The sequence below is a fragment of the Ailuropoda melanoleuca genome, chromosome 14 (assembly GCF_002007445.2).
Source record: "Ailuropoda melanoleuca isolate Jingjing chromosome 14, ASM200744v2, whole genome shotgun sequence".
Lineage (NCBI taxonomy): Eukaryota > Metazoa > Chordata > Mammalia > Carnivora > Ursidae > Ailuropoda > Ailuropoda melanoleuca.
In genome coordinates this window covers 41591832-41617923 of record NC_048231.1, presented here as the reverse complement: position 1 = coordinate 41617923, position 26092 = coordinate 41591832, and the positions used below count along the sequence as shown (strand labels likewise).

Here is a 26092-nt window from a genome sequence, read left to right as displayed (position 1 = left end):
AGGCTCTGAGACCAGCAGTGGGCAGGGAGGCCCACGGGGGAAAGGCAGCTGTGGGCGGCCTGTGCCTGCGGCGTGGGGCTGGTGCCCCCGGCCTGCCCACGCCCCGCCCTGCCCAGGGCCCAGTGACGTACCTCTTCTGCTTGTAGGTCAGCATGGCCTCCGCGATGGGCAGCTGGTAGGCACAGTTGGCACCTGCGATGTACTGTGTGATCCTCGACACGATGTCGGGCGTGTCCTGCGCTGCACGAGAAGGCCAGGCAGGGTCCGTGAGTGCCACACTCCCCTTCCACCCCATGTGCTGCCCCCAGGGCGCCCAGGACCCAGCCCCGGAGCAGTGGCAATGCTGGGGGCGGCGGAGGGGCCCCTCTGCCCCCACAGCTTCTCTGAATCCCTGGGAGCCCTCGCCTGGGGCCCCAGTGGCCAGCCAGCTCTCATGGCGGCAGGGATCCCAGGGCAGCCTTTCCTGGCCGGCCGGCCCCAGGCCTCACCGGTGCTCTGGGCCTCCAGCTTGTTGAACAGGTCTCTCCAGGCCAGGTCCTGGAAGAAGTTGTTGTAGCGGTAGTCCACGGAGCCCAGGTACCTGGCCACGGGGTGGGAGCCTGTGAGCCGAGGGGAGAGTGTCAGTCTGCAAAGCCTGCCGCACCTGCCCCTGCGGACCCGCTCTGTGGCCCCTCCAAGCCCCTCCCCGCTCCTGGTGGATGGAGGTGCCGCTGTGCCCGGCGCGCCCTGCAGACCAAATGGTGCTTGGGCGCCAGCGAGTCCGTCCCCTGCGACCCAGCACCTCCCAGGAACAATCGGTGCGAGTCCACAGGTGCGGGGCCGCGTTACATGGGGTTTGGTAATTCGCAAGGACTCGCAAGCACCCCTGGTTTGCTTCTGACGACGGCATCGAGTTGGCCCGGCCACAGAGCGCGGGGCCAGCGCAAGGGGTGCCCAGCGTGGGCGGTGAGCGCTCCACGCCTCTTCCTGTGTGAGAACCCTCACCCAGCGGGATGACGAGAAAGCGCATGTAGCCCAGCCAGTCGGGGGTCTTGTGGGACAGCTGCTCCACGAAGAGCCGCAGGACGGCGCTGAGGTAATGCTGCGCTCCTGCCACGGCGATCTTCACGGGCGGCGGCGGCTGGGAGTTGCAGTTGCAGCTGCGGCCCCATGGGCAGGACAGAGAGGGGACAGATGCCGTCCTTGCCGCCCGAGCAGGCCCCAGCGCCAGGACGGGCTGAGCCCTGTGCCGCGGAGCCCTGCTCAGGCAGCGGCTGTGCGCTCGTGACCCCAGAGGGCCACCAACACCCAGGTCCCCCAAGACAACAGCAGCTTTGGGCAGGGGACAGGGCCTCACCCAGGAAGCCCCCTGCGCCGTAGGAACCGCCCAGATCTGGACAGAAGACGGGGCTGTGGGCAGCCTGTGGGTGGGCACATCTGGAATCTGCCATAGCCCCCGGGACAGCCACAGGCGAGGCGGGGCAGCAGGGACCCCGACAGACCGCACGCAGCAGCTGGACTCACTATCTCTGTATCCTCGAGACGATGGTGCTGAAAGCTGCCTGGACATCAGCCGCGGAGCACGTGCACACCACGGGCAGCGTGTGCCTCTGCAGGACCTCCGACAGGAACTGGGGCGAGCGTGCGTGGTGAGCCTCAGCACTCCAGCCAGCCTCCCGCCAGCGCCTCACTGCCACGCCGCGCCAGCAGGGAGGAACCCCCCCATTCCCCAGCAGGGAGGAACCCCCCCACTCCCCAGCAGGGAGGAACCCCCCCACTCCCCGCTGCAGGGAGGACACCTGGCCCCTCCCTACCTGCCCCTGCCAGTCAGAGGTGTTGACGAGAATGATGTTTTCAGGGAGCTGGTCATCAGAGATGAGGATGTGGTTTAACTGGTCATACACGGTCTTCCTGGGGATCTGGAGACACAAGGCCCATCCATGCTGGTGGGAGGGGTTGCTGTAGCCCCTCACCTGCCCAGCTGACCCCCTGTTGCTCCCCAGCAGTGGGCAGGAGAGGCTGGCCCTGTCTTTGCACTAGACAGAAGTCACTGGCCTGAAGGCACGGTGGCACCATCACAGCCCACGACGTGGCCGGGCCGCCTCCCCCCAAGCTGCCAGCAGTGGGTCAGTTCTGGGTGGCTGTGGCCTTTGCCCGTGACCTCTCCTGGAGCACGCACCTGCAGCTGGCTCCTTGTGTCCGGGCAGCGCTCATTGTCCAGACTGTTGGCTCGTTCATTCTGTGGCCTAGTGGGCTGCCGCTCCTTCAGGGACGTGCTCCGGCCCCGGCGGCCAGCCTGCTTTCCCTCGGACCTGCAGGGAAGCAGGGCAGGCTGGGGCAGGCCCACGTGCTCACTGCCCCAGGGAAGGGGGCTGCTCAGTGGTAGGGGCGGTGGTGGATTCACATAGGGTGGCAGGGCAGGTGGCAGGCAGTGCGGGCTCCTCTGTGGGGTCACGGGCTGACATGCAGGCCACGTCCACACTTGGCACATGCACTTTCAAGACGGGCATAAGCCTGATACAACGCGTGAGTGCCGGTGGCATGGAACCACGGCCCCAGCCAGTGGCAGGGCACCCACACCAGCTCCGCTTTCCCCCTGCAGAAGGCCCCAGCCCAGCGGGTCTCGGGGTAGGAATGCAAGTCGCGGCGGCAGTGGCAGCACGTGGCCATGTGTGGCAGCACACAGGGTGCTGGGAGTTTGGCCAGGGGCCCAAGGGAGGTGAAGAGGAGATGGGTCGGAAAGCACGTCCAAGGAGGGGCTCAGAGATGACCCTCTGACTGACCGAGATGGCAGTGGGTCCACATAGAGATGCTGTGGGACAGTCCTCCACGGGGAAGCTACCGGGCCCTGGCCACCCAGACCCCCACCTCTGTGAGGACCACCGTGAGGGGTAGTGTCCTGGCTGGACCCAGCAGCACTGCCCGGGGGCCGCTGTGCCTGACCACACTGGCCACATTCCTCCCACGCTGGCACCCAGGGCTACGCTGCTCCACGAGGTGCCAGCGAACGGAGCCAGGGGCAGGAAACCATGAGATGGGCAGCAGGGGCCACACCTCAGCCCCCAAAGGCCTGCTGGCAACTAGCTACACACAGGGGTATGTATGGGGGGTCCCATGTGGACCTCCAGGGAGGGCCCCGAAATCTCCGTGCTTCCAAGTGATTCTCATTCCATTCAGACGGGGCCCTGCCCGCCGCACTGGCCGACGTGGGCAATGCCTGGCCAGCAGCCTTCCCAGAGCGTCCCGTCACCTGGTGGACGGGATGACGAGGGACTCCGTCTTGGTGATGCGCCCGCTGGGCGGCAGCTTCTCGGTGAACACGTCCAGAGTGGAGGTTTCCACCTCCGGGCTGTCCTCGGGCTGTGCGGGCTGCTCCCCGGGGGCGGGTGTGCTCTGAGAGGCAGAGAAGGGGGCCCAATGGCAAAGCACATCCTGGGGGCCTCTTCTCAAGGACCACGGTCTCAGGCCTGAGGAGCCCCTGGTTTGGCCGGGGCATGTAGGCTAGTTTCGGGCTGACAGCTCTCCACATGGGACACAGACACACACTCCCCTGGGGAGCCAAGCTGACCTCCATTCCAACCACGGGGGTCCTGGTCCTGGCTGCCAGGGGAGACAGCACCACGCCTCCCAAACCTCCCTAAAACCTGCCCTGTGGCCCAGGACACCTTCCTTGAGAACCCCAACAAGGGCAACAGGCGTCAACCCATGTTCACAGGGTCTGCGATGGCAGCAAAGCAGGGGGACACCTCCTGTCCTCCCAGAACTAGGGTGACTCCAGGGGACCCTGACCATCCCCCAAGGTGGGGGGTGAGTCCAAGGGGGCCCTGACCATCCCTCGGGGTGGGGGTGAACCCAGGGGCACCCTCACTGTGGTTCTGTGCACCGGTCCTGGGGGGTGTGAGCTAAGACCCTCATGTCAAGGCCTGCCCTAAGGCCGTGTGTAAGCGGGCTCTGTGCTTGACCGAATGCACGTGTCCCGCGCCTGCTCACGTGGGTCACCGTGTCCGAGATGCTGTCGCTTGGCTGCTTGCCTCCCAGGGCCCGAGTCTTCTCGGGCACGTCCGCCTGCGAGGACAAGATGGGAATCGGGATGTGTTCAATGGTGGGCACGAGGCTGGCTCACCTCTGGGGAGGGGGATCTGGGCTTGGAGGCGGCCTGTGAAGACTGGCCAGGGCTCTCTTTGACCTCGGGCACAGGGTCACCCCGTGACAGTCATGTGGCATTGGGCAGGGAGATTCCCGCCACACGCAGACCCAGGAGCACAAGTAACACTGAGTATAAGCAACACTGAGTGACCCGGAGAGACAGGACCCTCAGGACGGCCCAGCCCTTGCCTGAGGTCCCATCAGGAGGGAGGGGCGGCTGGTCCGGCCTGCTCACCGGACTCGGAGGCTCCTTGTGGCTCCGGACGCTGTGGATACTCCCAATTTCCGTCTGCGAGCTGGAGTGTGACAGCCCTTCGAAGTAGGGCCTGGGTGTGGGGACGGAGAGAGGTCATTCGCCAGGACCCCCCCCACACTAAGGGCTCAGCAACTGTGCTCGTGGGTGTGCCGGCCACGCAAGACTGGGGGCGGGGCTGGGAAGCGGCAGGGGAACCACAGCCCAGGGGAAGACACTGAGTGCCATGCAACCTGCAGCCCTTCTCGGCCCCCCACCGGCTCCGACATCTGCTGGAGACAACCTGCGTCCCTGAACCCACCCACTCCTGGCCTTCACCCTGGGATGGGCGGCTGGCGGCCACACAGGAGCTCGCTCAAGACTGCCACGAGGGTGCCAGCAGCAGGGTCCAGTGACTCCGGGACAGCCAGGCCAAACGCCCTGCCCCCAGAAGACAGATGGGTGGAGGTGGGGGGACTCAGACTCAGAGACTCAGAACACATTTCAGGCTGAAATGGTGGGTGGGGCTCATGCAGGGACAGGTGACAGAGCCACCAAGGGACAGGGAAACACGAGGGCAGGACCAGGGCCAGAGAGGCCCACGTGCACCCCCAGGACTGTGAGCACCAGCTGGCCCACGACCAGCTCTGCAGGTGCAGCCAGCGGCAAGGGCGACAGACGGGTCAGCCGGCAGCCGAGGTGACCACATGAGGGACAGAAGCAGAGACCCGGTGTTCCAGCTGAAGGCTGGAAGCAGAGCCCAAGGCACCTTGATGGGGGGGCCGCAGGCAAGACTCGCGGTGGGCTGAGCCTGTAAGTGGACCCCCCGAGCTGCATCTGCAGCGAAGGCCAGCGGCCGACACCTGGACCAGAGCCCACGGATGCCACGGGTGTGCCCACAACGGGACAGTAACTGGCCACGGTGGGGCGGGCCGGAGGGTCAGCGACTGCACGGAAAGCCCACCCTCCCCACATGCGTCTCCGTCCCACTGACTTATATCAAAGAGTTAAGGGGACGCCTGGGGGGCTCAGTCGGTGAAGTATCTGCCTTCCACTCAGGTCACGATCTCAGGGTCCTGGGATCGATCCTGCATGGGGCTCCCTGGTCAGCAGGGGGTCTGCTTCTCCCCCTGCCCCCCCACCCTGCTCAGCTCTCTCTCACTCAAATAAAAAAAAACACATTCAAAGCGAAGCTAGAATGCCACAGATCTTCTGGACTCCAATATGGCCCCCACTTGGCAGCCACACGCTGTGCGGTCCCGGGGCCTCCTGCCCTCTGTGCCCCAGCCAGGCTGACACCTGGCTCCTCGGGGACAGGCACCAGTACTGCTCGCCCGCCCCTCCCACCTGTGCGACAGGGATGCTCTGTGGTTCCCAGCTCGCCGTCTCCCCAGTGCACAGAAGAGCCCCATGGCCCCACACCGCTGGCCACCTCCTCCTGTGACAGGCACCTCACTTGGCTCAGCCAAGACCCTGGGAAGACCCCCGACGACCTTCCCCACCCAAGAGCTCTCGCCCCTCCATCTCTGACACCCCGGCCTCTGGCAGGGGCGACCCCAATGCCTCCTAACAGGTCTCCTGTGTTCATGCTCCCGCTGGACCCCAGAGAGATCTTTCCAGAAAGCAGATGCGACCCTGTCACTGTGCTACTTCCCTCCCTCCACAAAGACCGCAGACTCCGGCCACCTGCATGGACGCATGTGAACCCCTCCTCCCTGACCCAGAGCCCACGTCCCCAAGTACACACTTCCCTGTGGCCCCTGCAACACGTGGGATGGCATGGGGGTGCCCACTGGGGCTGGGCGGCAGACGGAGGTGGCACACGTGCTCACCGGAGCTTCGGCTTGGGGGTGCTGAGGACGCTGTCGTCATCCTCCAGGTCCGGGCCACTGTCGCTGGGGTTCTCCATGTCCAGCGTGTCGTACAGAAGGTCCAGGTCCTCCTCCGCCTCGGGGACGTGTTCTGCAGGGTCCTGCTCTGAATCCAGGACCTACGGCGAGGTCAGACACGTGAGGGCTGGCCTGGGGGGTCCCCTCGGCAGGACAGACAGGAAGAGGACATGGAACCACAAGCCCAGTTCTGCCAGACACTGGGGTGACCTCTGGGACCTCCAGTCACCAGGTGCCAGGCACAGCGTGGCCATTCTGCCCCTCGTGACTCGTGCTTCAACAGAGAAACACACGGCAGGAGTGCAGGGCAGGGAGCGCCACCTGGGACGGGCCCGCACCGCGGTCAGGGCTTGGAATGCCTCCCTCCCCAGGGCCTCCCCACGTCTCACTGTCCCCTCTTCCTCCCAGCCCTGAACTGACTTCCGTCCCCATGCGGTGGGCCTCCTCCAGAACATCACAGAAATGGTCACACACTATGGAGCCCTCCGCGTGGGCTCCTCCCACTCAGGCACGTGCTGTTTGTCCCATCGACAGCTCCTCCTCACGGCCTGCCTGCCCGCCCGCCCTGAACTCGGCCTGGGTCTAGCCAGCCGCCAGAGGATGGACGCTGCAGGCTTTGCTGCCGCAGATGAAACTCCTGGGACTGTCTGTCCCTCAGTCTGTGTGGACATCCTGGATCTCGTGCGGTGACAACCATACGCGGGACTGCTGGTGGGATCGCCAGTTAAGCATGAAGTTGACACTTGGACGAGGTGCTGGGCGTCTTCCGTAGTGGCTGCCCCACGGGGCATTCCCGCCAACACTGCAGGTCCGGCTGTCCCCCGTCGGCACCTCTGCTCTGTCCTGTGAGGTCACGGCTACCCTCTGCGGCCCCGGGAGGTCGCCCACGGCTCTCAGGGGCTTGCTGGCCATTCAGCTTCCTCCTCAGAGAAGCCCTCTAGTCTGAGCCTCTGACCAACTCCTGACCTAGACCGTTCATCTCTCATCCCGACTGTCTCCTTATTTGGGGTTGCAAAGGTGCCTTCCGTTCTGTGGCCCGGGTCCCTCACGGGATCTACGATTTGCCAACACCTTCTACATGACGACCATCAGTTCATCTTCCCGATGTTGTTCGGAGCACAGACGTGTTCACGTTTTGATGTGGTCTGACTTGCCCGTTTCCCTCTGGTGGCTTGTGCGTCCTGAGTCCTGTCTAAGCCGCACGGCCCAGCCCCCGGGGCCAAGATCACTCTCCTGAGTTTCACAGCGTAAGCGCTTACGTTTAGGTCTTGATCCATTTGGAGTTACTTTTGCACATGGTGTGAGGTCCTCTCGCGTGTGGACGTCTGGCTGTACCATCGTTATCTGTCCCAAAGCCCACTTTCCCCCACTGAATGACCTTGGCATGCTTGTTGGAAATTGACCACAAGTAGAAGGATTTATTTCTGGTCCTACTGATCTCTCGTACAGTCTCGATTACTGTACCTCTTAGAAAGTTCTGAAATTAGAAAGCGTGAGGCCTTCAACTTTGCACTTTTCCAAGATTGTGTTGTTTCTTGCGGGTCCCTTGAATTTCCGGCAAGTCAGGAGATGCGCGTCTGCAGACAGGCAGCTGGGGAATCTGACAGGGGTCCTACTGAAGCTGTAGGCGGGTGTGGGGGAACTGAGGCTGAGTCAGGTCTGTTTCTAGCGCCGGCGTCTGAGAAGAGCCGCCCGGCCGCTGCCACTCCCGCGAGACCCCGTCACATGTGTGGACGAGCGGCCATCGCTTTCCGTGCAGCCACGACCACGTGTGGCGGTGACACGTGGACACTTACACGCCCCCCTCCCGGGTGGACACAGGACCTGCAGACTAACTCTCCTCCACCTCCGTTAAAAGGAAAACCGAGGTATTTTTCTTGTGGTTATAAAAGGTATGCAAACCCATCCCTGCAAATTTGGAGAGGAGAACACAGCTAAAGGCAGGAGCCTGCAGGTCAGAGCGCGTCGGTGGGGGCTGTGCGTGTGGCGACGGGGGCACGCGGAGACCACCAATTGCCACACGCCAAGAACTGCCCTTATACACTCCCCTCAGAAACAGCACAAAACACAAAATGCATGGTCACACCCCCAAATGACATCCAGCTTCCCTCCCGGGCTGTTCATGGGGCTGTGATTCCAGACGCACACTGGCGGTTTCAGCTTGGTCCTCGAGGCGCCCAGGGGGGACTGCCCGCTCTCGTGGACAAGGACACGGTGTCCTGAGGGCCACAGGATGGTCGGCGGCAGACCCAGGACGAGGCCCAGGTGCCTCAGAGCCCTGGTCTCACAGGACACCGTGGGCCTGGCGGTCCAGGCGGGGTCGCTCACCTCGTCCGACACTTTGAACCGCCGCAGCAACGCCACGACCTTCTGCTTGAAGTTTTGTTGCTGCAAGACAAGCAGGACAGAATCAGGACGCAAGGGGCGGCTTCCCTCAGAAGGACGCGGCAGACTTGGCGGGAGGGAGGCACGGTCCCCGCGGGCTCACGGGAGCCCAACCCCTTTACAAGCACTCGACACCACAGCTGCGGCTGGACTGGGGGCCGGACCCGGGGAGGAGCCGGAGGGAGGGTGCGCGCCACCCCTTCCTGCCGAGACCGCCCTGTAAGTAAGGCTGCCGGCCCTCGCCCGAGGCACCACCTCACCCCAGCGGGACTCAGGGGCGGGCACACGGCGGGCAGGAGCGTGGCAAGGGCTCAGCAGGGAGCCCAAGCGCCACTGTGTCCAGCGCGCCCTGGGCCTCAGAGCCTGAGCTCTGGCCACTGAGTGAGGCAGCGCCCCCAGCCACCCTCGAGGTCCCCCACTCCCCTCCACAGGCGTCAGGCCCTTGGGCCTGGAACTGAGGCTCACACAGGTGCTGCCATGCTCGACCTGCTGAGCCTCCCAGCAGAGGAGGGGCAGAGGCTTCTGGGGCTGGGCTTGTGCCCCAAGGGTTCCACGGCCACCCACTGTGCAGCCCGGGCCTGGGGCCATGGCCACGCACCCAGAAGCAGCTTGGCCGTGGGAACTCTCCCGGGGCTCTGTGCCCAGTGGTGGGCACTCCATGCCGGGCTAAGGCCTCTGCCTGGAGCTTTCCTCCCGGAGGAGGAGCCGGAGAGCCCAGGGGCCCCGTGCTGGGTGGGCCAGAGGCTAAGCAGAAACGAGGGACTGGCTTCGCACGGGGCTTGTGTGGGCACACGCAGGAGGGGAACGGCCTCCCCAGCTCTGCTCGTGGAGTGACTGAGCAGGACGGGCGCTGTTCCACCTCATCCCTGGCCCCCTGGGCCAGGGTCCTCCCGGATGAGCACGAGGACCCCACCAGTGAAGCTCTCGTGGGCAGACGCTGGCCTGCCTGCCAGCACAAGGCTGTGGAGTCTCCCTGCCTTCACGCCCCATCGAAGAGGCTGGGCCTCAGGAGAAGCCAGCAGAGCTGGGCCCTGGAGGGGTCCCGGGACGGCCGCCTCACGTCCCAACGCCCAATCTGGGGCCCCCAGCCCCCCCAACCCGCCCTTCCCCAGTGTTAGTAAAACCAGTTTCCACCGACCCTGGTCATGGACGCCGTTCTTACTATCGATCGCCGCTGCTTCTTGGGTTTCCCCACATCGAAGTCCTCCTCGTCCAAGTCCTGGAGAGACAAGCACAGGGGCTGGCAGAGGGCACCCCCCAGAGCATCTGCGGGCGCATGGCACGACCCTGGGGTGGGAGGCATGTGCCCGCAGCACGTGGGGGGCTGGCTCCCAGCCTCCACCGCCCCCCTTGGCACCCGGGGGGGGGGGGGGGGGGTCGCTGGCCGTCCACGCCCTATCCACACCCAGAGTGTCTTGGGGCCACGCGGCTGCCAGGAGCCCACGTGGCCGCTCAGTCCCACGCACCGTGCCCGAGGTTACCTGCCCTTGTACGGCATCGTCACTGGCCTCCTGCTCAGAGGAGAAGCTCTCATACTCCTCCTCAGAGTAGTTATCTGTAGAATGAGCAAATGGAAGGGGAAGCACCTGGACATTCCGACCGGTGTCCTGGCAATGAGGCGGCAGCCAGAGGACGGGTCCCCTGGACCCACGTGGGCAGCCGTGTCCAGCCCCAGCAGGCAGACTTCGGGGATGGGGCAGGGCTGTGCTTCTCCACTCCCACGGTGGCCCCTACAGGCCTCAGACGCTTCAGCCTGGATCTCACGCCCAGCTGGGTCCCCTGCGTGCCCTCCCACACCTCAGGGGACAGTGGCCCCCATCATGATGGTGGCGACAGCCATGCCAGGACCTGTGCCCAGACCTTGGAAGGCACTGCCATCAAGCCCATGACCTCCTGACTATGGCTGAGCTCGCACACCTGCAGCCCAGGCTCCCAGAGCACACACAATGCTGCTTGTGGGGCTGGAGCCCAGAAAGAAACCCGTAAACCCTCCTGGTCCCTCCCCGGCTTCTCAAACCCGGCAGGAAGGGGGCCAGGAGGCAGCAAAGCAGAGGCCATCGACAGCGGCACTCACCCGCGGACTTGGCCTTGGGCCCTGCCTGCATGGCGCTGTCCTCGTGGTCAATGGGCTGGCTGGACAGGGAGAAGATCCAAATCTCGGCCACCTTGACGGAGGCCTCCTTGATGCCGCTGCAGAGGCTGAGCACCTGGCCGCCCTCGGAGGGGTGCTGCATCACCTGGGGGCAGGGCTCAGCTCTAGAGGGCGCCGTGGTGCGGCCCAGGGCCCAGCAATGCCCCCTTCTGGGTGCGCGGGAACAGGGGCCCGTCGGGCAGGAGGACACTGGCCAAGACTCGGGGGTCAGTGCCGGGCTCAGCCACTGGGGACTGAAGGCTGTCAAGGAGGGGAGGGTCTGAGCCCTGTCCAGAGGCTGTGGCAGGAGCAGACTGTGTGTGAGGCTATGGCTCTGGGCCACCAAGCCCGGGGATCCACGTCCAGGGACCACGGAGGACCGGCCACCAGCACAGGCTGGGGTCTTGTGTGGCACAGCCAACAACCACTGGGGCGGCCCACTGGGCCGGTGAGTCCTTGGAGCCATTCCGGTGGTGAGAAATTTCAAGCAGACCAGGGACAGGGACACGCGCCCCTGTGCACCCCCACGTGTCCTGGAGGTCGAGCCTCTGTATGCCAGAAGCTGCCTTTGGGGTCATTTGACCCAAACCAGATGTTGGGATTTCACGGACCTGGTTATTTTTAATTTTGGGAGCCTGACTCGGGGTGCCAACTCTTGAGTCCAATACAAAAATTAAATTTTTGAGAAAAGTAACATCTCCAACCACTACCATCTCAGAAACGAAATTAGGAAGGTTAGCCAGCACCCAGACGCACCCCCTGTGCTGCACGTGTGCAGAGCTGGACAGACAGGTGCACGGTCTCCCTCCTCACACCCTCCACACCTGGGCCACCTGCCTGAAGGACGCCTGCTGACAGTGTCAGGCAGGTAGGGTCTGAGGGGAAAGAGGCGGCCTGCAGCTTGACCAGGCGCCGTGGGCACAGAGGTCCTGGGCCAGAGGAGACGGCTGAGGGGCGTGGGGGCAGCCCTGCCGCAGGTGGGCACCAGCACAGCTCCATGTCCCTGAGCATCACAGTCGCCTCACAGCCCGGAAAATGACCCCATCACGGCAAAGGCCCCAAAGCACAAAGGACACGAGGGACCTCAGCCACCCCTTCCCCAGAGCCCATCCTATGGCTCCCCAAGGCCCCATGGGAGAGTCTGAGCTCCTCGTCCTGAGCCCCACGCCAACCACACCCCGGGACGCCAGGTCCTCCAAGACACACTGGGGTCAGCCGGTCGGATCCGTTTCCACGAACTTCTCCTCCTTTCCTCACCAGGGAAATTCCTCACGCTCGCATCCCCCCGCCCCCACCCACAGCAAGCACGTGCCACCCGCCTAGGCAGCCCACGGGCCAGGGCCCACAGTAGGGGACACGGATGTCCCAGGAGGACGCTCTCCCTGGGAGGGCACAGGACAGACCCATGCTGGGCCAGAATGCACCCACGGCCAAAGGGTAGCCGCACAGGCCGTCAGTAAGGCGCGACAGGGGACCTCTGGCTAAGCGGGGACGCGCTCACCTCGGCCATGTTGATGGAGCCGGCCGCCAGCGTTTTGTAGCCCAAGATGGTTCGGTTTTTGTAGCGCTTTCTCCGCTGCAGCATGATCTGGAGCTTGTTGCCTTCTCTCTTCAAGAAGTGAGGGTACTGCAGAGAAGGGGGGTCACGGCTGCCATCTGTCCCAGTGGCCACGCCAGCCCGGCACCAACGAGCCTGAGGCTCACTCCTCGCTGGGCCACCGTGGGCCTCCGTCTGGGACACAGGGAAAGCCGCTGCGGGCAGACATGAGCAGCTGGCTAAGGCCTCTGGGTCATCCTTGGGGTCAGCCAGCGCATGTGCCCAGGACGCAGACGGCAGAGGGCATGACCCCAGAGGTGGCGCTGGTCCAATGCCCCAACAGAGCACGACGGGGTCTTCTGCGAGAGGCTCATGAAAGTAACCCTTAAACACGCACGGAAGCAGGCCGCCGGTGCGTGGCTGTCACGCGCTCGAAGACCGTGAACTGCGCGTTTTGTAAACGACACTCTGATAAAGCTGATCCCGCAAAAAAAAACTTCCACAGGAACCGCAGAAGGTCCCGTGGTGGCGCCAGAGCTCGGGTCACGTGCCCCCGGCCCAGGCACCGCCAAGCTGGGCCGAGAGAGGCTGCTGGGCGGGAGGCGGGAGCTGGCGGGGTTCTCACGGACTTGGCTAAGCCACAGCCCTGCCTTACACTCTCACCAGGAGAAGCTTCGGGCCGACTCTAAGTTCAGTCTTCATCTCTAAGGCAAGTGTGTTAAGCACGTCTGTGGGACCTACAGCACCCACCTTAAACCAACTGTGCAAAGAGGAACAGAGGCAGGAGGGGCTGCCCTGCACGTCGGTTGGGGCCAGCCTGCTCCTACCCACAGACCTGGGCTCTGTTTCACCCGGGGGGGGCGGCATGTCCCAGCCGCACGGAGCCCCTGTGCACTGCCAGCACACCCAACATACTCCCAAGGGGTCAGAAACTGGGGTCCTCTATGTTCCTCCCCATCCTCTCTGAACACTGGAACCAAATGTCCTTTTTTAAAAAAAGTTTATTTAGCTAAGTGATCTCTACACCCCACATGGGGCTTGAACTCACCATCCCGAGATCAAGAGTCACATGCTCTTCTGACAGAGCCAGGCAGGCGTCCCCAAAATGGCCTTTTGAGAGAGAGTTTGGGCCTCACTACATTCTTCAGCACAAGAGCAGGAGGGAAAACGTGATCTCATAGAGCACGCACGTCTCCTAACACTTAGGAGTATAGCACCACGGAGGGAGAGGATCTGGGCAAGGTGGGCCGCGGCCCCCAGCCCCGCACGCCAGGCCCACCTGCAGTGAGAAGGTCAGCGCCAGGTCGGTCTCCACTTGTCCACTGGGGGGCAGCACAATCTCATGGGACCGCAGGATCCGTTTGGAGCCCTGGGACAGAGCAAGACTGATGCGCATTCACAAGGGGGCATCTCACAGTGAAACCCGCTCCCCTCAAACTCTCAGGGTGAAAAGCCACGGAGCAGGCAGTGGGAGGCATTAGCTGGCGGGATTCCCAAAAGCACCTTTGGGGAGATTTGTCAAGAGCCTTAAAAATGTCCCCATCCTGTGACCCTCCAAGTCCTCCCTAGATGACCCAGATTGCTTGCTGCCACATTTAATGTAACTACCAAAATTGCAGCAGTGGGGTGCAGGGGGTCACGGGACAAGGCCGGGGTGCGGGGGGTCGCGGGACAAGGCCAGGGGGCGGGGGCTGGGGTGATGGCCTCCCCAGAGGGCAAAATGTGGTGCAAAGGCGTCATAATTACAGCATGGCTGCTCTGTCGCAGGGAAGGAGACGAGAAGTCTAGAAATACATCCAAGAAGATGAGCCCATTGCATTATAATGAGCCTTAAGTGACCAGGAAAAATTACTCACTAAATAATGAGTAACAAACCATCTGTATAAAACCTACAGATCCTCACCTCAAACCCTAGACCAAAATAAATCCCAAATGGATTAAAGATTTCCTCATAGAACTGGTTTAAAAATGGCTGTCCCCACATGGACGGAGCGGAGACTGAAGGCTGGGGGCAAGAATCCACGGGATGAACACTGTGTGGCCCCATGCGTGCGGGACACCGACAGCCGTTGGAGTCAGAGCCACAAAGACCAGGGGCTACCAGGGTGCAGGGGCTGGGGGCTCCGGAGGCGTCCGACAAGATGAGGGTGCAGAGCGGTGACTGAGGGCAGGAGCTGGGTGTGGGTCCAGGACAGGGACAGCACAGGTGTGTGGGCTGATGGGAGTGACGGGCAGGGGTCCTGGGCACAGGTGTGGGGCTGGCTCCACGCGCATCCTGACGCACCGCCCGGTGGACACACTCTGGGCCCCATGGTGCTCTGGGGGCGGGCACCCGGTGCGGGGTCTGGCCGTGGCCCTCCAGGCCTCTTCTGTACCAGATCCCTCAGAGGACCTAAGCTGACCGGCCTCTGCTGGGGGAAGGAGGGCAGAGAGCACAGGCGAAGAGGCCCAGGCCAGTGGGGAAGTCTGGCAGGCCGGCTCCTTCTGGGAACTAAGATGCAGGGCCTAAGCTCAGGGGAGGGGGTGCAGAGGACACAGGAGCGTGGCTCGGGGAAGGTCAAGGGAGGGCGGAGGAAGACGGCCCAGCTGGGGGCTGACTCCTCGGTGCAGGGGCACAGCAGGCAGACAGCAACTGACCCAAACAGGAGACGACACCCAGAGAGGCAGGCAGGAGCTAGGTGTCTGCAGGCGAGGCCAGGCACCAGGGTAGGTGCTGAGCTCAGGGTGGTGCGGGGGTGGGGGGCACGGGAACGGGCAGCCAGGGAAGGGGGAACTCGGGTAAGCTGGAAAGGTGAGGTGGGTCCTGGAGCCTGAGTCCTGGAGATGGTGGAGTCTGGGGCAGGGCCATGGAGATGGGCAATGGGAAGGGGGTGGGATTCCAGGAATGCGGCCAAAGTGGGGGGCCAGTCATGTCAGAGGTCAACGGTGCAGATTCAGAGGCCAGGGATGGGCGAACTCCACCTTGCTCTGAAGCTCTGGTGAGACCATGAGCCCTCCCTGCCAGGAGTCCCCGAGCACTGCCTGGGCCACAGGCGGCCTCAGGACAGGCTGGCCCCCCATGGGGCACGTCCCCATGGTCCTGGCATGCAGCCGTGCACACCTGGCTTCAATGATGAATTACAGCAGCATCTTCACGGAGGAAAGGGTTTCTTCAGATCTTTACTTAAAACACGGTGGCTGAGCTCTCAGTTTGGAGGAGAGCCTGGCCTGACGGCCCGGAGATCCACAAGCCAGCAAGCACTGGTGAACCTGCACTGGGAGCCGCAGGCCGGGTCCCTGGCACCCCCTCGGCCTGTAAACATGGGCTCCAGAGCCTGGGACCGAAGGTGAAGCAAGACCTCGGTCCTGAGGGGCTGACGGTCTGGGGTCCTGGCAGGCCATGCACTGATACTCTCATGGCTCAGCTGCAGGGGCACTGGGGGAGGGAGGGGCCTGCGGAGTGGACCCCAAACCCATTGGGGGGGGCACATCTGCAAAGGGCCACAGGAGGCGCCATGAGCAGCAAGGGCTGAGAGCCACCTCCTGACCCGGGAAGTGGACATGGGACCGGTGACCCTGAAAAGGCCGAGGAAGCACACACAGTTGGCAGGACCCCTCCTCCACGGCTGCTGGGCGAGGGGTGAAGGCAGTGCTGAGGGCTGGGGGCTGCTGTCCCCCTGGGGAGCTGCGGGTCAGGCCCTCCTGAAACACGGCTGTTTGTTCTAAGGCAGGAACCTGCGAGGCCTGGGGAGGGGCGTGGGAGGAGAGCTGAGCACGGCTGGGCCAGCACTGGGTCAGGGGCTGGCAGAGAAGGGCCACGTGCGCTGGGTGCGAGTGGGGGTGGGCAGGGAGGGTCTGCGGCTCAATTCTGCTCTGTGAAGGCCCATTTGCAAGTGACCTACACACTCTTCCCACCACATTCCTGAACACCAGGCTGCCTGCCCTTCACGAGGGACAGGACTGCGCCCTGGGTATGATGGGGGGGGGGGTTCCAATCCTGCCAGAGCATTAGGACCATCTTCCAGGTCAACCAGCAAGGGCAGAGGCTCCCCTGCGTCCGAGGACAGAAGCAGGTTCCCTGGCCCCCTGCAGAGGTAAGGGTCCAGCTGTAGGTGTGGCTGTGCCCATTCTCACCGTAGGCCACACTCACTGCCCTGGGATGGCAGCCGAGGGTATCCTCACCCACCTGCATCTTGACGGCAATCACCACCGAGATGAGCTCCTTCTCCAGCTCCTTGAACACCACCAGCTTCTTCAAAGTCAGGCTGCACAACCTGCAAAGGGCAAAGGCCTGCTCAACAGAGACCGCACTCTCCCACACCTTCTCAAGCCCTAGGAAGACCCCACCGCCACCCTGGGGTTCGTACGGAGACCCCACCGCCATCCTGGGCTTCGTATGGAGACCCCATTATCATCCTGGGCATGGCGCAGAGACCCCACTGCCATCCTGGGCATGGCGCAGAGACCCCACTGCCATCCTGGGCATGGCGCAGAGACCCCATTGCCATCCTGGGCATGGCGCAGAGACCCCATTGCCATCCTGGGCATGACGCAGAGACCCCATTACCATTCTGGGCATGGCGCAGAGACCCCATTGCCATCCTGGCCATGAAATGAAGATCCTATTGTTCTGTGTTTTATTAGATTCTGTATTTGTCTATTTGACATCCACTACTAGGGCCAACTGACAGCCAGAACTGTTTACATCTCCCCTGGATCCAAAGCCCATATCCTGAACCCCTCCTTATTCAACCCTCAGCACCCAACCTAATATCCCCCTGTCCTACACACCCAGGCCCAGGAAGCAGACAACTAGGGGCAGCCCCTGGGACCTTGTGCCTCAAGGTCGGTCCACCGGAATGATTCCAACTAGCCAATCCTAAGCCATTTGCCCTGCCATGCTGTGCCTTTCCCACGGAAACCCCAGTAAAGGCTCTGGTCTGGGCCCTCCCCTCAGTCCCTCTGCCCCAACGGACCCTGGTGTCTCCCCGTGGCCCTCTGTATGGTGCCTCCTGTTTCTAGGGGACGGTGAACATTAAACTCTCCTGTCAATGGCACTGACTGCTGTGCACCGTCACTCAGTCACCTTTACAAACTAAGGCTGGCACAAACCACCAACTCCCATCCTGGGCGTACCGCCAGCCTGTCACAATGCGGCACTGGGGGGCACATGGAGGATGAGGGTGACAGTACGTGCACTCAACTGAGCCCAGAGGAACGAGGAGACAGACATGAGGGCTTCCCCAGGCAGCAGGGCACCTGACTTGAGCAGCAGGACAGCTCCAGGCTGGGGGCAAACGGGATTGTTCCTGACAGCCCCCTGATACACTGGTGCCCCGGGGAAGCCCAGCCCACTCTGCCCATCAGGCCACTCTGACGCTGCAGGAGACAAACTGGGAAGGAAAGCACATGGAGAAAGGTGGATCGTAGGGGCCAGCGTCCACAGGGACCAACCACGTCCCGGCCACAAAGGAGCACTAGCACGCTTAAAAGAACCGAAGTCGTGGGGCGCCTGGGGGGCTCAGTCGGTGAAGCGTCTGCCTTCGGCTCAAGTCATGATCCCAGGGTCCTGGGATCGAGTCCTGCACTGGGCTCCCTGCTCAGCGGGGGGGTCTGCTTCTCCCTCTCCCTCTAAAGCTCCCCTTTCCTGTGTGTTCTCTCTCTCTCTCTCTCTCTAACAAATAATAAAAAGAAGAAGAAGGGGAAGAAGAAGTGAAGTCGCGTACAGTATGTTCTCTGACCGCGACAGACTCGCTAGAAATCAATAGTAGGGGCGCCTGGCTGGCTCAGTCGGCAGAGCAGTACAGCACATGACTCTCGATCGCGGGGTCATGAGTTCGAGCCCGAAGTTGGGCGTGGAGCCTACTTCGAACAAACAAACAAAAGATAATCAATAGTAGACAGAGGGCCAGAAATACCAACCACTCAGGTCAGTAAGCAGCACACCGGCCCAGGAGGAAAACTCCAAGGATCTAGAAATACTTTGTGCCGATCCTAAGTGAGCTACAATTCGAGCCCCATGGGAGGCGGCCGAGCCCTTACTGTGTGCGCTCACAGTCTGAGCTTCACCTCAAGACACCAGGAAAGGAGCACACTGAACCCAAAGTGAGCGGAGCAAGGGAGCAACAAAGACAAAAACAGACACCATGAAACAGAAGAGAGAAAAATAACAGAAAAATAAAATATAAAATAAAGTATTAAAAAACCCCAACACTGGTTCTTTGGGAAGAGCAATAATCGATAAAATCTCTAGTCCAACAAAGAAAAAAGAAGAGAGGACAACATCAGCCATGTCAGGAATGAAAGAAGGAGAATCATGCAGGTCGCGGGTGGCACAGAGGAGGAAGCTACAGACAGCTGCGGCAGGTCGGGCTGGGAGCTTGGATACAATAGCTTGGATACAATGTAACAATATGTATCAACATGAAACAATGCTCCGAGCCACAACCTGCCAGACTCACCGGGATGAACAGATCATCTCAACAGCCTGATCTACCAAAGAAATCGAATTAATAGTTTAAAACCTTCTGAAAAAGAAAACTCCATGTGGATTTAACCAGATAACAAAGGATGAAACCATACCAATTCTACATAGTATCTTCCAGAAAACAGAAAAGGGAGGAATACTTCTCAACTCGTCTTATGAGTCAGGAATTACCCTGATACCAACACCAGACAAAAACATACAAAAAAGAGAGGTGCCTGGGTGGCGCAGTTGTTAAGCGTCTGCCTTCGGCTCAGGGCGAGATCCCGGCATTCCGGGATCGAGTCCCACATCAGGGTCCTCCGCTGGGAGCCTGCTTCTTCCTCTCCCACTCCCCTGCTATGTTCCCTCTCTCGCTGGCTGTCTCTCTGTCACATAAATAAATAAAATCTTTAAGAAAAAAAAAACCATACAAAAAAGAAAACTACAGACCAATATCCCTCTATGAACATAGGTGTAAAGATCTACAAAAAAATATTAGCAAACTGAATTCATTATGTGTAAAAAGGAATGATGAACACACCATGACCAAGTGGGGTTTGTTCCAGGATGGTCAACATTTGAAATCAATCAGTGAAATTCACCCCCATCAACAGGCTAAATTAGAAAAATCATAAAATCTCCTCAAATGATTTAAAAAAACTTGACAAAATTCAATCCCATTTGTGATTAAAACTCTTGGCGAACCAGAGACAGAAGGGAACGTCCTGAACAGCCAATGTCGTGCTGGCAGCAGGATGGACCCCCACCCCCCGGCCCGGAGGCACAGCTGCACCCTCACACCCCTGCGGCAAGGCACAGAGTTAAAGGCTGGCCCTGTGCAATAAGGCAGGAAAAGGAATTACACAGCTCTTCTTTGCAGACAACATAACAGTTTATGCAGAATACCCCAAGGAATGTGGGAAAATGTGAAAGCAGCCCCCAGAACTAATGAGCTCATTTGCAAGATCGTATGATACAAACTCGACATATAAAAAGTAGTCCCATTTCTACACACTAGCAATGAATGATTAGAAGTCAGTTTTTAAAAACTTCCAGTTATAGTAACCCCAAAACAAGAGGAAAATACCTGAAGTCAAGAGCAGTGCAGGGTCTGCAAGCTAGCGGAAGGAGCCAGCGAAGGGCTGAGCAGGTGGAGAGAGGAGCCCCCACATGGGCATTAGTGCTCCCCAGACCAGAGGTACAGGCTTAGCTCGTGAAATGCCAGCACGACGCTTTTGGATGTCAATAAACTGGTTTTTAAGTTTATACAGAATGGCAAAGGAACTAGGATAATCGAAAGGACTTTGAAAAGGAGACCCAAGGAAGGTGGAGGCCATCCAGACTTGGGTGGAGTGTGGTGCTCACGGGGCAAGGCAGCGAGGTAAGGAACAGAAACGGGAAGTCGAGTAAGCCGGACTTCATCAAGATTTCCTGAAAGAAGGCAGAGAAGCTAAGGGTGGGAGAAAATACTTGCAAATTGCATATCTGACAAAGGTTTTAATCCAGAATATATAAAGAACACTCCAAACTCAACAATAGGAAAATAAAGAACCCAATTAAAAAATAGGCAAAAGATTTGCAGATGTTTCAGTAAAAAAGACACATGGACAGTAAATTAGCACATGAACAGACACAGCTGCAAACCACCAGGGGTCAGGAGTCACCACCTCACACTGGTGGCCGTGGCTGAAACCACATCCAGGGCTGGTGAGGAGGTGGGTGATGGGGCACCAGATGTGGTCACACGTATGCTGCCCAGACCGGCACTGCTCGGCGCATGTCCACACACGGACGCTCACGCTGGCTGCACGCAGCTGCCCAAGCCTGGAGACACCCTTTGAGCGAAGATGAAGGAACTGGCCCATTGCACCAGGAGGCCTGCTGGGGGACAAGAGGGCCAAAGCATCGACAGAAACATGCACACAGACACACACGCACACACAGGTGTGCATATACACCACACACGTGTGTGCACACACGCACCCCACACGGGAAGAGAAGCCAGGCCAAAAGGCTGGGTCCTGCACTTTAGTCAACTAACGTGGCATTCTGGAAAGCACACGTCAGCAGCGCAGGGCTGGTGACAGCCATGGTGGTGTGGGCATGCTGGGACTGTCCACTGTTCCGAGCCTGGCTGATGGGTAACAGACACATCTGGGTTGTAGACAAACATGGGGGCAGGTTGAATATTACTGTGAGTTTTAAAAAGTTATTTTTCAAAAGTTAAAAAAGCCACAAAACCTAAGGGATATATCAGCTAATTGCAAACAGGAGGCCTTGTCTGGATCCTGCTTTGAATAAACTAATTATCAGGAATACCTGCACAGCCCTTATTTGGGATGGGGTCTCTTGCTTCTCGGGGCCGTCTCGACGCCTATTTCTAGACAATCTGTTTGACTGGGCAGGGGCCGGGGGTGGGTTCGGCATTTGCTGCCCACAGCTCAGAGACGCTTCTTACAGTGGCACCCCCACACTGACGTGTCCTCGTCACAGGGAAAACTCAGGAGGCCACGAGCAGAGCCACTGGCTTTCCGTCGGAAGGGAAGGGTCACTCTTCCTGCAGCCTCCTAGAGGCAAGCTCATGGCCACACAGAGGACCCATCTAAACCAGCACTGGCCAGCTTACTTCCTCAGAGTCACATCCCCATATGATGGGACAAACACCTACGAGCCATTCGGATTTTCCCCTTTCCTCTTTTTTTTCTTCTTCTTTTTTAAATTCTAAAACACATTCAAACTGATGATACTTGTGCAAACAACATAAAAAGCATAAAAAGAGGGGCGCCTGGGTGGCACAGCGGTTGGGCGTCTGCCTTCGGCTCAGGGCGTGATCCCGGCGTTATGGGATCGAAGCCCCACATCAGGCTCCTCTGCTGTGAGCCTGCTTCTTCCTCTCCCACTCCCCCTGCTTGTGTTCCCTCTCTCGCTGGCTGTCTCTATCTCTGTCAAATAAATAAATAAATAAAATCTTAAAAAAAAAAAAAAAGCATAAAAAGAATCATTTGCATACAGAAATTGGGCCAGACAGAACACACGTTATTTGTTTTTATACAAGACTGGCTCTGAGAGAAAGGCCTGAGGGCTGGAGTATAGATTATAGCCAAGGATGAGATTTATTGCATAATACTTGGCCCTCAAGGAAATCATGAGCAAATACACTAAAAAAACCCCACAAACGATGATTCATCACTAAGCCGGGGCTGTTACTGTGTAAGACGCCCTGCAATTGTACTAGACTCAGCAGTAACAAAAAAGGAAGCCAACCGTATCTTAAACACACTGTCCGTATAAAACGCAAATCTCTCGATGGGCAGAAACCCAATATCCTGTCCAAGGGGCACTGGCCCCACACTGCGTGCTCTCTCCTTCCTCTCGGATGATGTCTGCTCAAAAGAGCGGAAAGCCAACTTCCATCCCTAACCCTGGAGAAGCAGTGTTCTGGTTTTCTGAAACCGAGAAGTGTGGGGCTTACAGAAAAATCACAGACTGATGCCCCAAAAACCCACATATCCAACAAGAATTAACGAATGTTCTCTGTGCTGACTTGAGATCTTTTTAAAGAAATTGGGACCAGAACCACAGACATCCACCATGTGCTCCCCACCCCTCCCTCCTTTCCCTCTGCAGGGGCCACCATCTGGAGGGGTGTCCTTCCAGGGGACCGCCTGCTGTCCCCAATTCAGGTCTCCCCCACATTAGCTGGGGGTCAGCTTCCCAGCCAGAGACCAGTCTTGCCTGGCGGGCAGCGGGGCAAGGCCACGAGCAGCCCAGGAGTCAGGGCCTGAGCAGAGGTGTGCGTGTCATGCTGGCTCGCCCCTGGCTCCTTCCCTTCTCCAGGCTGCAGTGGCAGGGCCTACGCAGCCACCTCGGACCCGCAATGGACGCCATGCGTGGAGCGGCAGGGCCCCTGCGGGCGCTGGACCACAAACACCCGTGCGGTGTCACGAGGCGGCCGTCGGCTCGGGTGGCTGGGTTTCTGGCTCCCTGTTCACGGAACGTCAGCTGTGTGCCCGGCTGCCAGGCAGGCCGCGGTCTGCACCCGCATACACGGTCGTGCACATTTGTTTCCTGAGGCATCTGGTTCATGTCACGCTGCCTACGCATCTGTGACGTGTTCTTTCACGTCGCAGACGTGCACGCCCCTGCCTGCTGTGTGCTTCCTCACCGTGTGAGCGCACAGCTTCTCCACGTTTGCTGGGGCCGTTCATCAGACACCACAGACACGCGCCGGCCTGCACCTGCTCCCTCGTGGGAGCTGCACGGAGGGGCGGGGGCATCGCCCCCCAAGCAGGGTTGTGGGGTCGAGGCTCTGTGCACTCGGGGCCTGCCCAGGGCACCGTCACACCGTGCTCCCGAGCTGCAGGACTCACACGCATCCTACTGGCCCAGAGGAGTGTTGACTCCCACGCGCCCGGTGACAGTGTCCTCTGGGCGGCCACCAGTGGTGGGACGTCCCCCCCTCCTCTTCACGTGCCTTCCCTCTGCGCATGTGCACCCCTGGTGTCTCTTCCTCTTCTTACAAGGACACCAGTCATAATGGATTAGGACCCACCCTAACAGGCTCATTTTTCTAAATCTCCTGACGATGGTCTCATCATTTCAACTTGATCGCCTCTGTATGGCTCCAGCTGCAAACACAACTTCCGAGGTTCTTCTGGAGTTGGGAATGCACGTGAGTCCGAGAGGGACACAGAGCAGCTTTAGACACCAACAGCCCAAGGGAACGGAGTCTCTGGGTCTGGGGCACCTGGCGCGTGTGAGGCTGTGTGGTGCGGCCACGTTCTGCAGCGTGGCCGGGGCGGCACCTGTCTTCCTACAGGACTGCTTTCCTCATTACTCTGGGGAACCACACGGCAGAGATCACCTCCTGGTGGGAGGCTGTCACACCGAGGTGTTTCTGAAGTGTGTTTACATGATAAGTGTCTTCGTGATTCATGCTTTGAGTACTCTGCCCCCCCCGCCGCCCCACCTCCCAACCATTCCACCTGCGCTGTTCACAGTGAGGTTATTTGTGCTCCCGGGGTGCTGGGTGTGCGGTGAGACAGCCACCTGACTACTGCTCCCTCCGCGGGGGTCCAGGCATCCCCAAACCACTCACTCCAGAGCGCGCCCTGTCCTCTCTGAAGCGTGCCGCGGTCACGCGTGGGACCGTGTTCCACGACACATCGGTCTGTACCTGTGCCAATTTCATACTGTTTTAATTAGTGTGGCTTATTTAAATAAATACCTATCTGCTCAGGAAAGTCCTCCCCCAGCACACACACTTCGCTTTTCTTTAAAGCCGCGTGCCTGTTTCACAGAAACTGTAAACTGTAGTGAAAACTCGCCAGGCTCCTTCCCCACGTGGGGCCTCATGCGCCTGACCTGTGTTTCGGGGGAGCGGGGTCTCCGCACCGCCCCCGCCGTTTCATGCCCTTGAACAGGTGCTCTGCCGTCCTGGGTTCGCTGCTTCTACAGACAACGTTGCTTCTCTCATTTTCTGATCGCTCCCTGCCGGCGACCCTGTACCAGACAACATCACAGGACCGAGCCCTCCTGCTGCCGGGGTCCTACCGCCTGAGAAAGCGCACAGCTGCACCTCTACTTTTAACCTCTAATCTCCGCAGCACTTCATACGAGACAGGACTTTTTCTTCAAGATTTGGTAAAATTCACCAATAAAGCCATCTTTGCTGTCTGGGGAAGAGGTGTTAGTGTGACTTAACTGAAGTGCGATTTACATCTTCTCTCGCAGTAAGTCAGGTACTGATTCATAATCTCACAGAATCGTCCTATGGGCTTCATCCTGACGGAGCTGCTGACGGTGACCTTCGACCTTGTCCGTGTGTCCCTGCAATGATTACGTGTGCGTTCTGTCCTCCCCGTCGCCACCTTCCCCGAAGGCCGACCCTCTCACTTCTATTTCATTAGGTTGTGTGCCTTATTCTGTTTCTCTCTTTTTTAGACTTATGCTGTCCTTTGCGTGACCTGAGCTGAATGACGGACACTCACTCGGCCCCTTACCACGAGGCGTGGCAGTGCTCAGGATCGGCACCGGCACGTGACACCGACACGGACTTCTGCACTCCAGGTGGCGGCCCGCCATCCAACTCACAGGGGCGACCTCGTCACCTCGGGGTTCAGGAAGGGCGGCCTCTGTTTCATGAGAGCCGGCACCAGTACAGCGCCCCCAGCACTAATGACGCTGTCTTGTCACAGGCCTTGGTGTGTCAGGGGTGGGGGCGTTCCACGAAAGATGCTCCATCCTGGGAAGAGGGTGCCTGTATCTCTGGGGGGGGGCCCTGAACACCTCAACACACACTTCAATCCTCAAGGCAGGAAGAGCTGGCCAACAGGACTGCTGCAAACATCAAGGGACATACAGGGACAGCCACACATCCCCAAGACCTTGCAAAGCAGGGGCCAAGGAGTGCCTGTGGGAAGCCAGCCATGATGGTCAGCGGTGCCCTTGGCCCAGGACAACTGGACGCCCAGGCTGGGCTGTCATCGGGCCGAAGGCAGGTGCCAAGCCTCCTGCCCCTGGGTCTCCGTCTCTCCACACCAGCTCTGGGTGCTGTGGCTTCCACATGTCCTCAGGTCAGTGGTCCTCATGGAGGCCGGGAGGGTGCCAGCAGGACGGAGCTCCTGGACCTCATAATGTTAGAACCCCCGGCAGGAGGGCAGGCCTTTGTGGAGGCAGTCCTCCCAGCCCAGGGCTGCTGTGGGAGCCACCCATGCCCAGCCCATGGACAGAGGCTGGACAACTGGGTAGTGAGGGCCAGCATCTGGAGAAAGAAGGAGCTGCTGGCAGGGTCAGAGGGGATAGCAGCTGGGAGTGAGGATGGAAGGAAGGACAGGAAGGCACCCCAGAAGTGGGGACTTGCGAGGCTGGGCCACGACTACTCTCGGAATGACGCGTACTGGCGAAGGCAGAGGACCTGGAGGGCAGGGGCCAAGTCAAATGTGGGACTGGGTGAGGGGTGGGCCCTGGGGACAGAAGGCCAGTGGAGGGAGCAGAACACCCTGCAAAAGGGAAAGTGGGGCCACACAGGCCTGCCCTTGGGTCACCCAACAAGGTCCCACAGGCCAGAACACACACAGCCAGGGGAGAGGGACAGGTGCTCTGCCCTGGGGTCAGTGAAGGCATCCTGAGAAGCCTGGGAGAGAAGGCAGCAGGGGCAATGCTGTTCCCCCAGGGTGGTGACACTGGTGGGGGGGGGCAATATCATGAAGCCCCTTGGTTTTTGTGAGTTGCAGAATAAGTGACATTTCAGAAAGTTCACCAGAAATTTCCATGCACGCAAGGCCTGCAAGCCATTCCCATTTCCACCAGTGTCATGTGGTTAAAGCCCTGCAGGGGCTGCCGGGAG

At 60.1% G+C, this 26092-nt stretch overlaps 1 protein-coding gene across 7 annotated transcripts in view; it reads right to left on the bottom strand.

The window, feature by feature from the left end:
• Positions 1 to 26092, bottom strand: part of PACS2 (phosphofurin acidic cluster sorting protein 2) — a 55158-nt gene that overhangs the window by 8200 nt on the left and 20866 nt on the right. For 4 of the 7 annotated variants that reach the window (XM_034643328.1, XM_034643323.1, XM_034643325.1 and 1 more), the window contains 17 exons: positions 16465 to 16552; positions 13579 to 13668; positions 12264 to 12389; positions 10706 to 10868; positions 10113 to 10186; positions 9770 to 9850; positions 8575 to 8634; positions 6190 to 6347; positions 4361 to 4451; positions 3970 to 4044; positions 3230 to 3372; positions 2159 to 2291; positions 1794 to 1898; positions 1504 to 1610; positions 985 to 1139; positions 489 to 599; positions 132 to 240 (listed from right to left, as the gene is read on the bottom strand). In XM_034643328.1, coding sequence (XP_034499219.1) covers positions 132 to 240; positions 489 to 599; positions 985 to 1139; positions 1504 to 1610; positions 1794 to 1898; positions 2159 to 2291; positions 3230 to 3372; positions 3970 to 4044; positions 4361 to 4451; positions 6190 to 6347; positions 8575 to 8634; positions 9770 to 9850; positions 10113 to 10186; positions 10706 to 10868; positions 12264 to 12389; positions 13579 to 13668; positions 16465 to 16470 — 1787 coding nt within the window. In that variant the 5' untranslated portion in view covers positions 16471 to 16552. Of the gene's footprint in view, positions 1 to 131; positions 241 to 488; positions 600 to 984; positions 1140 to 1503; positions 1611 to 1793; positions 1899 to 2158; positions 2292 to 3229; positions 3373 to 3969; positions 4045 to 4360; positions 4452 to 6189; positions 6348 to 8574; positions 8635 to 9769; positions 9851 to 10112; positions 10187 to 10705; positions 10869 to 12263; positions 12390 to 13578; positions 13669 to 16464; positions 16553 to 24447; positions 24543 to 26092 lie in introns of those variants that run through there. The other 3 variants (XM_034643324.1, XM_034643327.1, XM_034643326.1) reach the window with 2 other exon arrangements.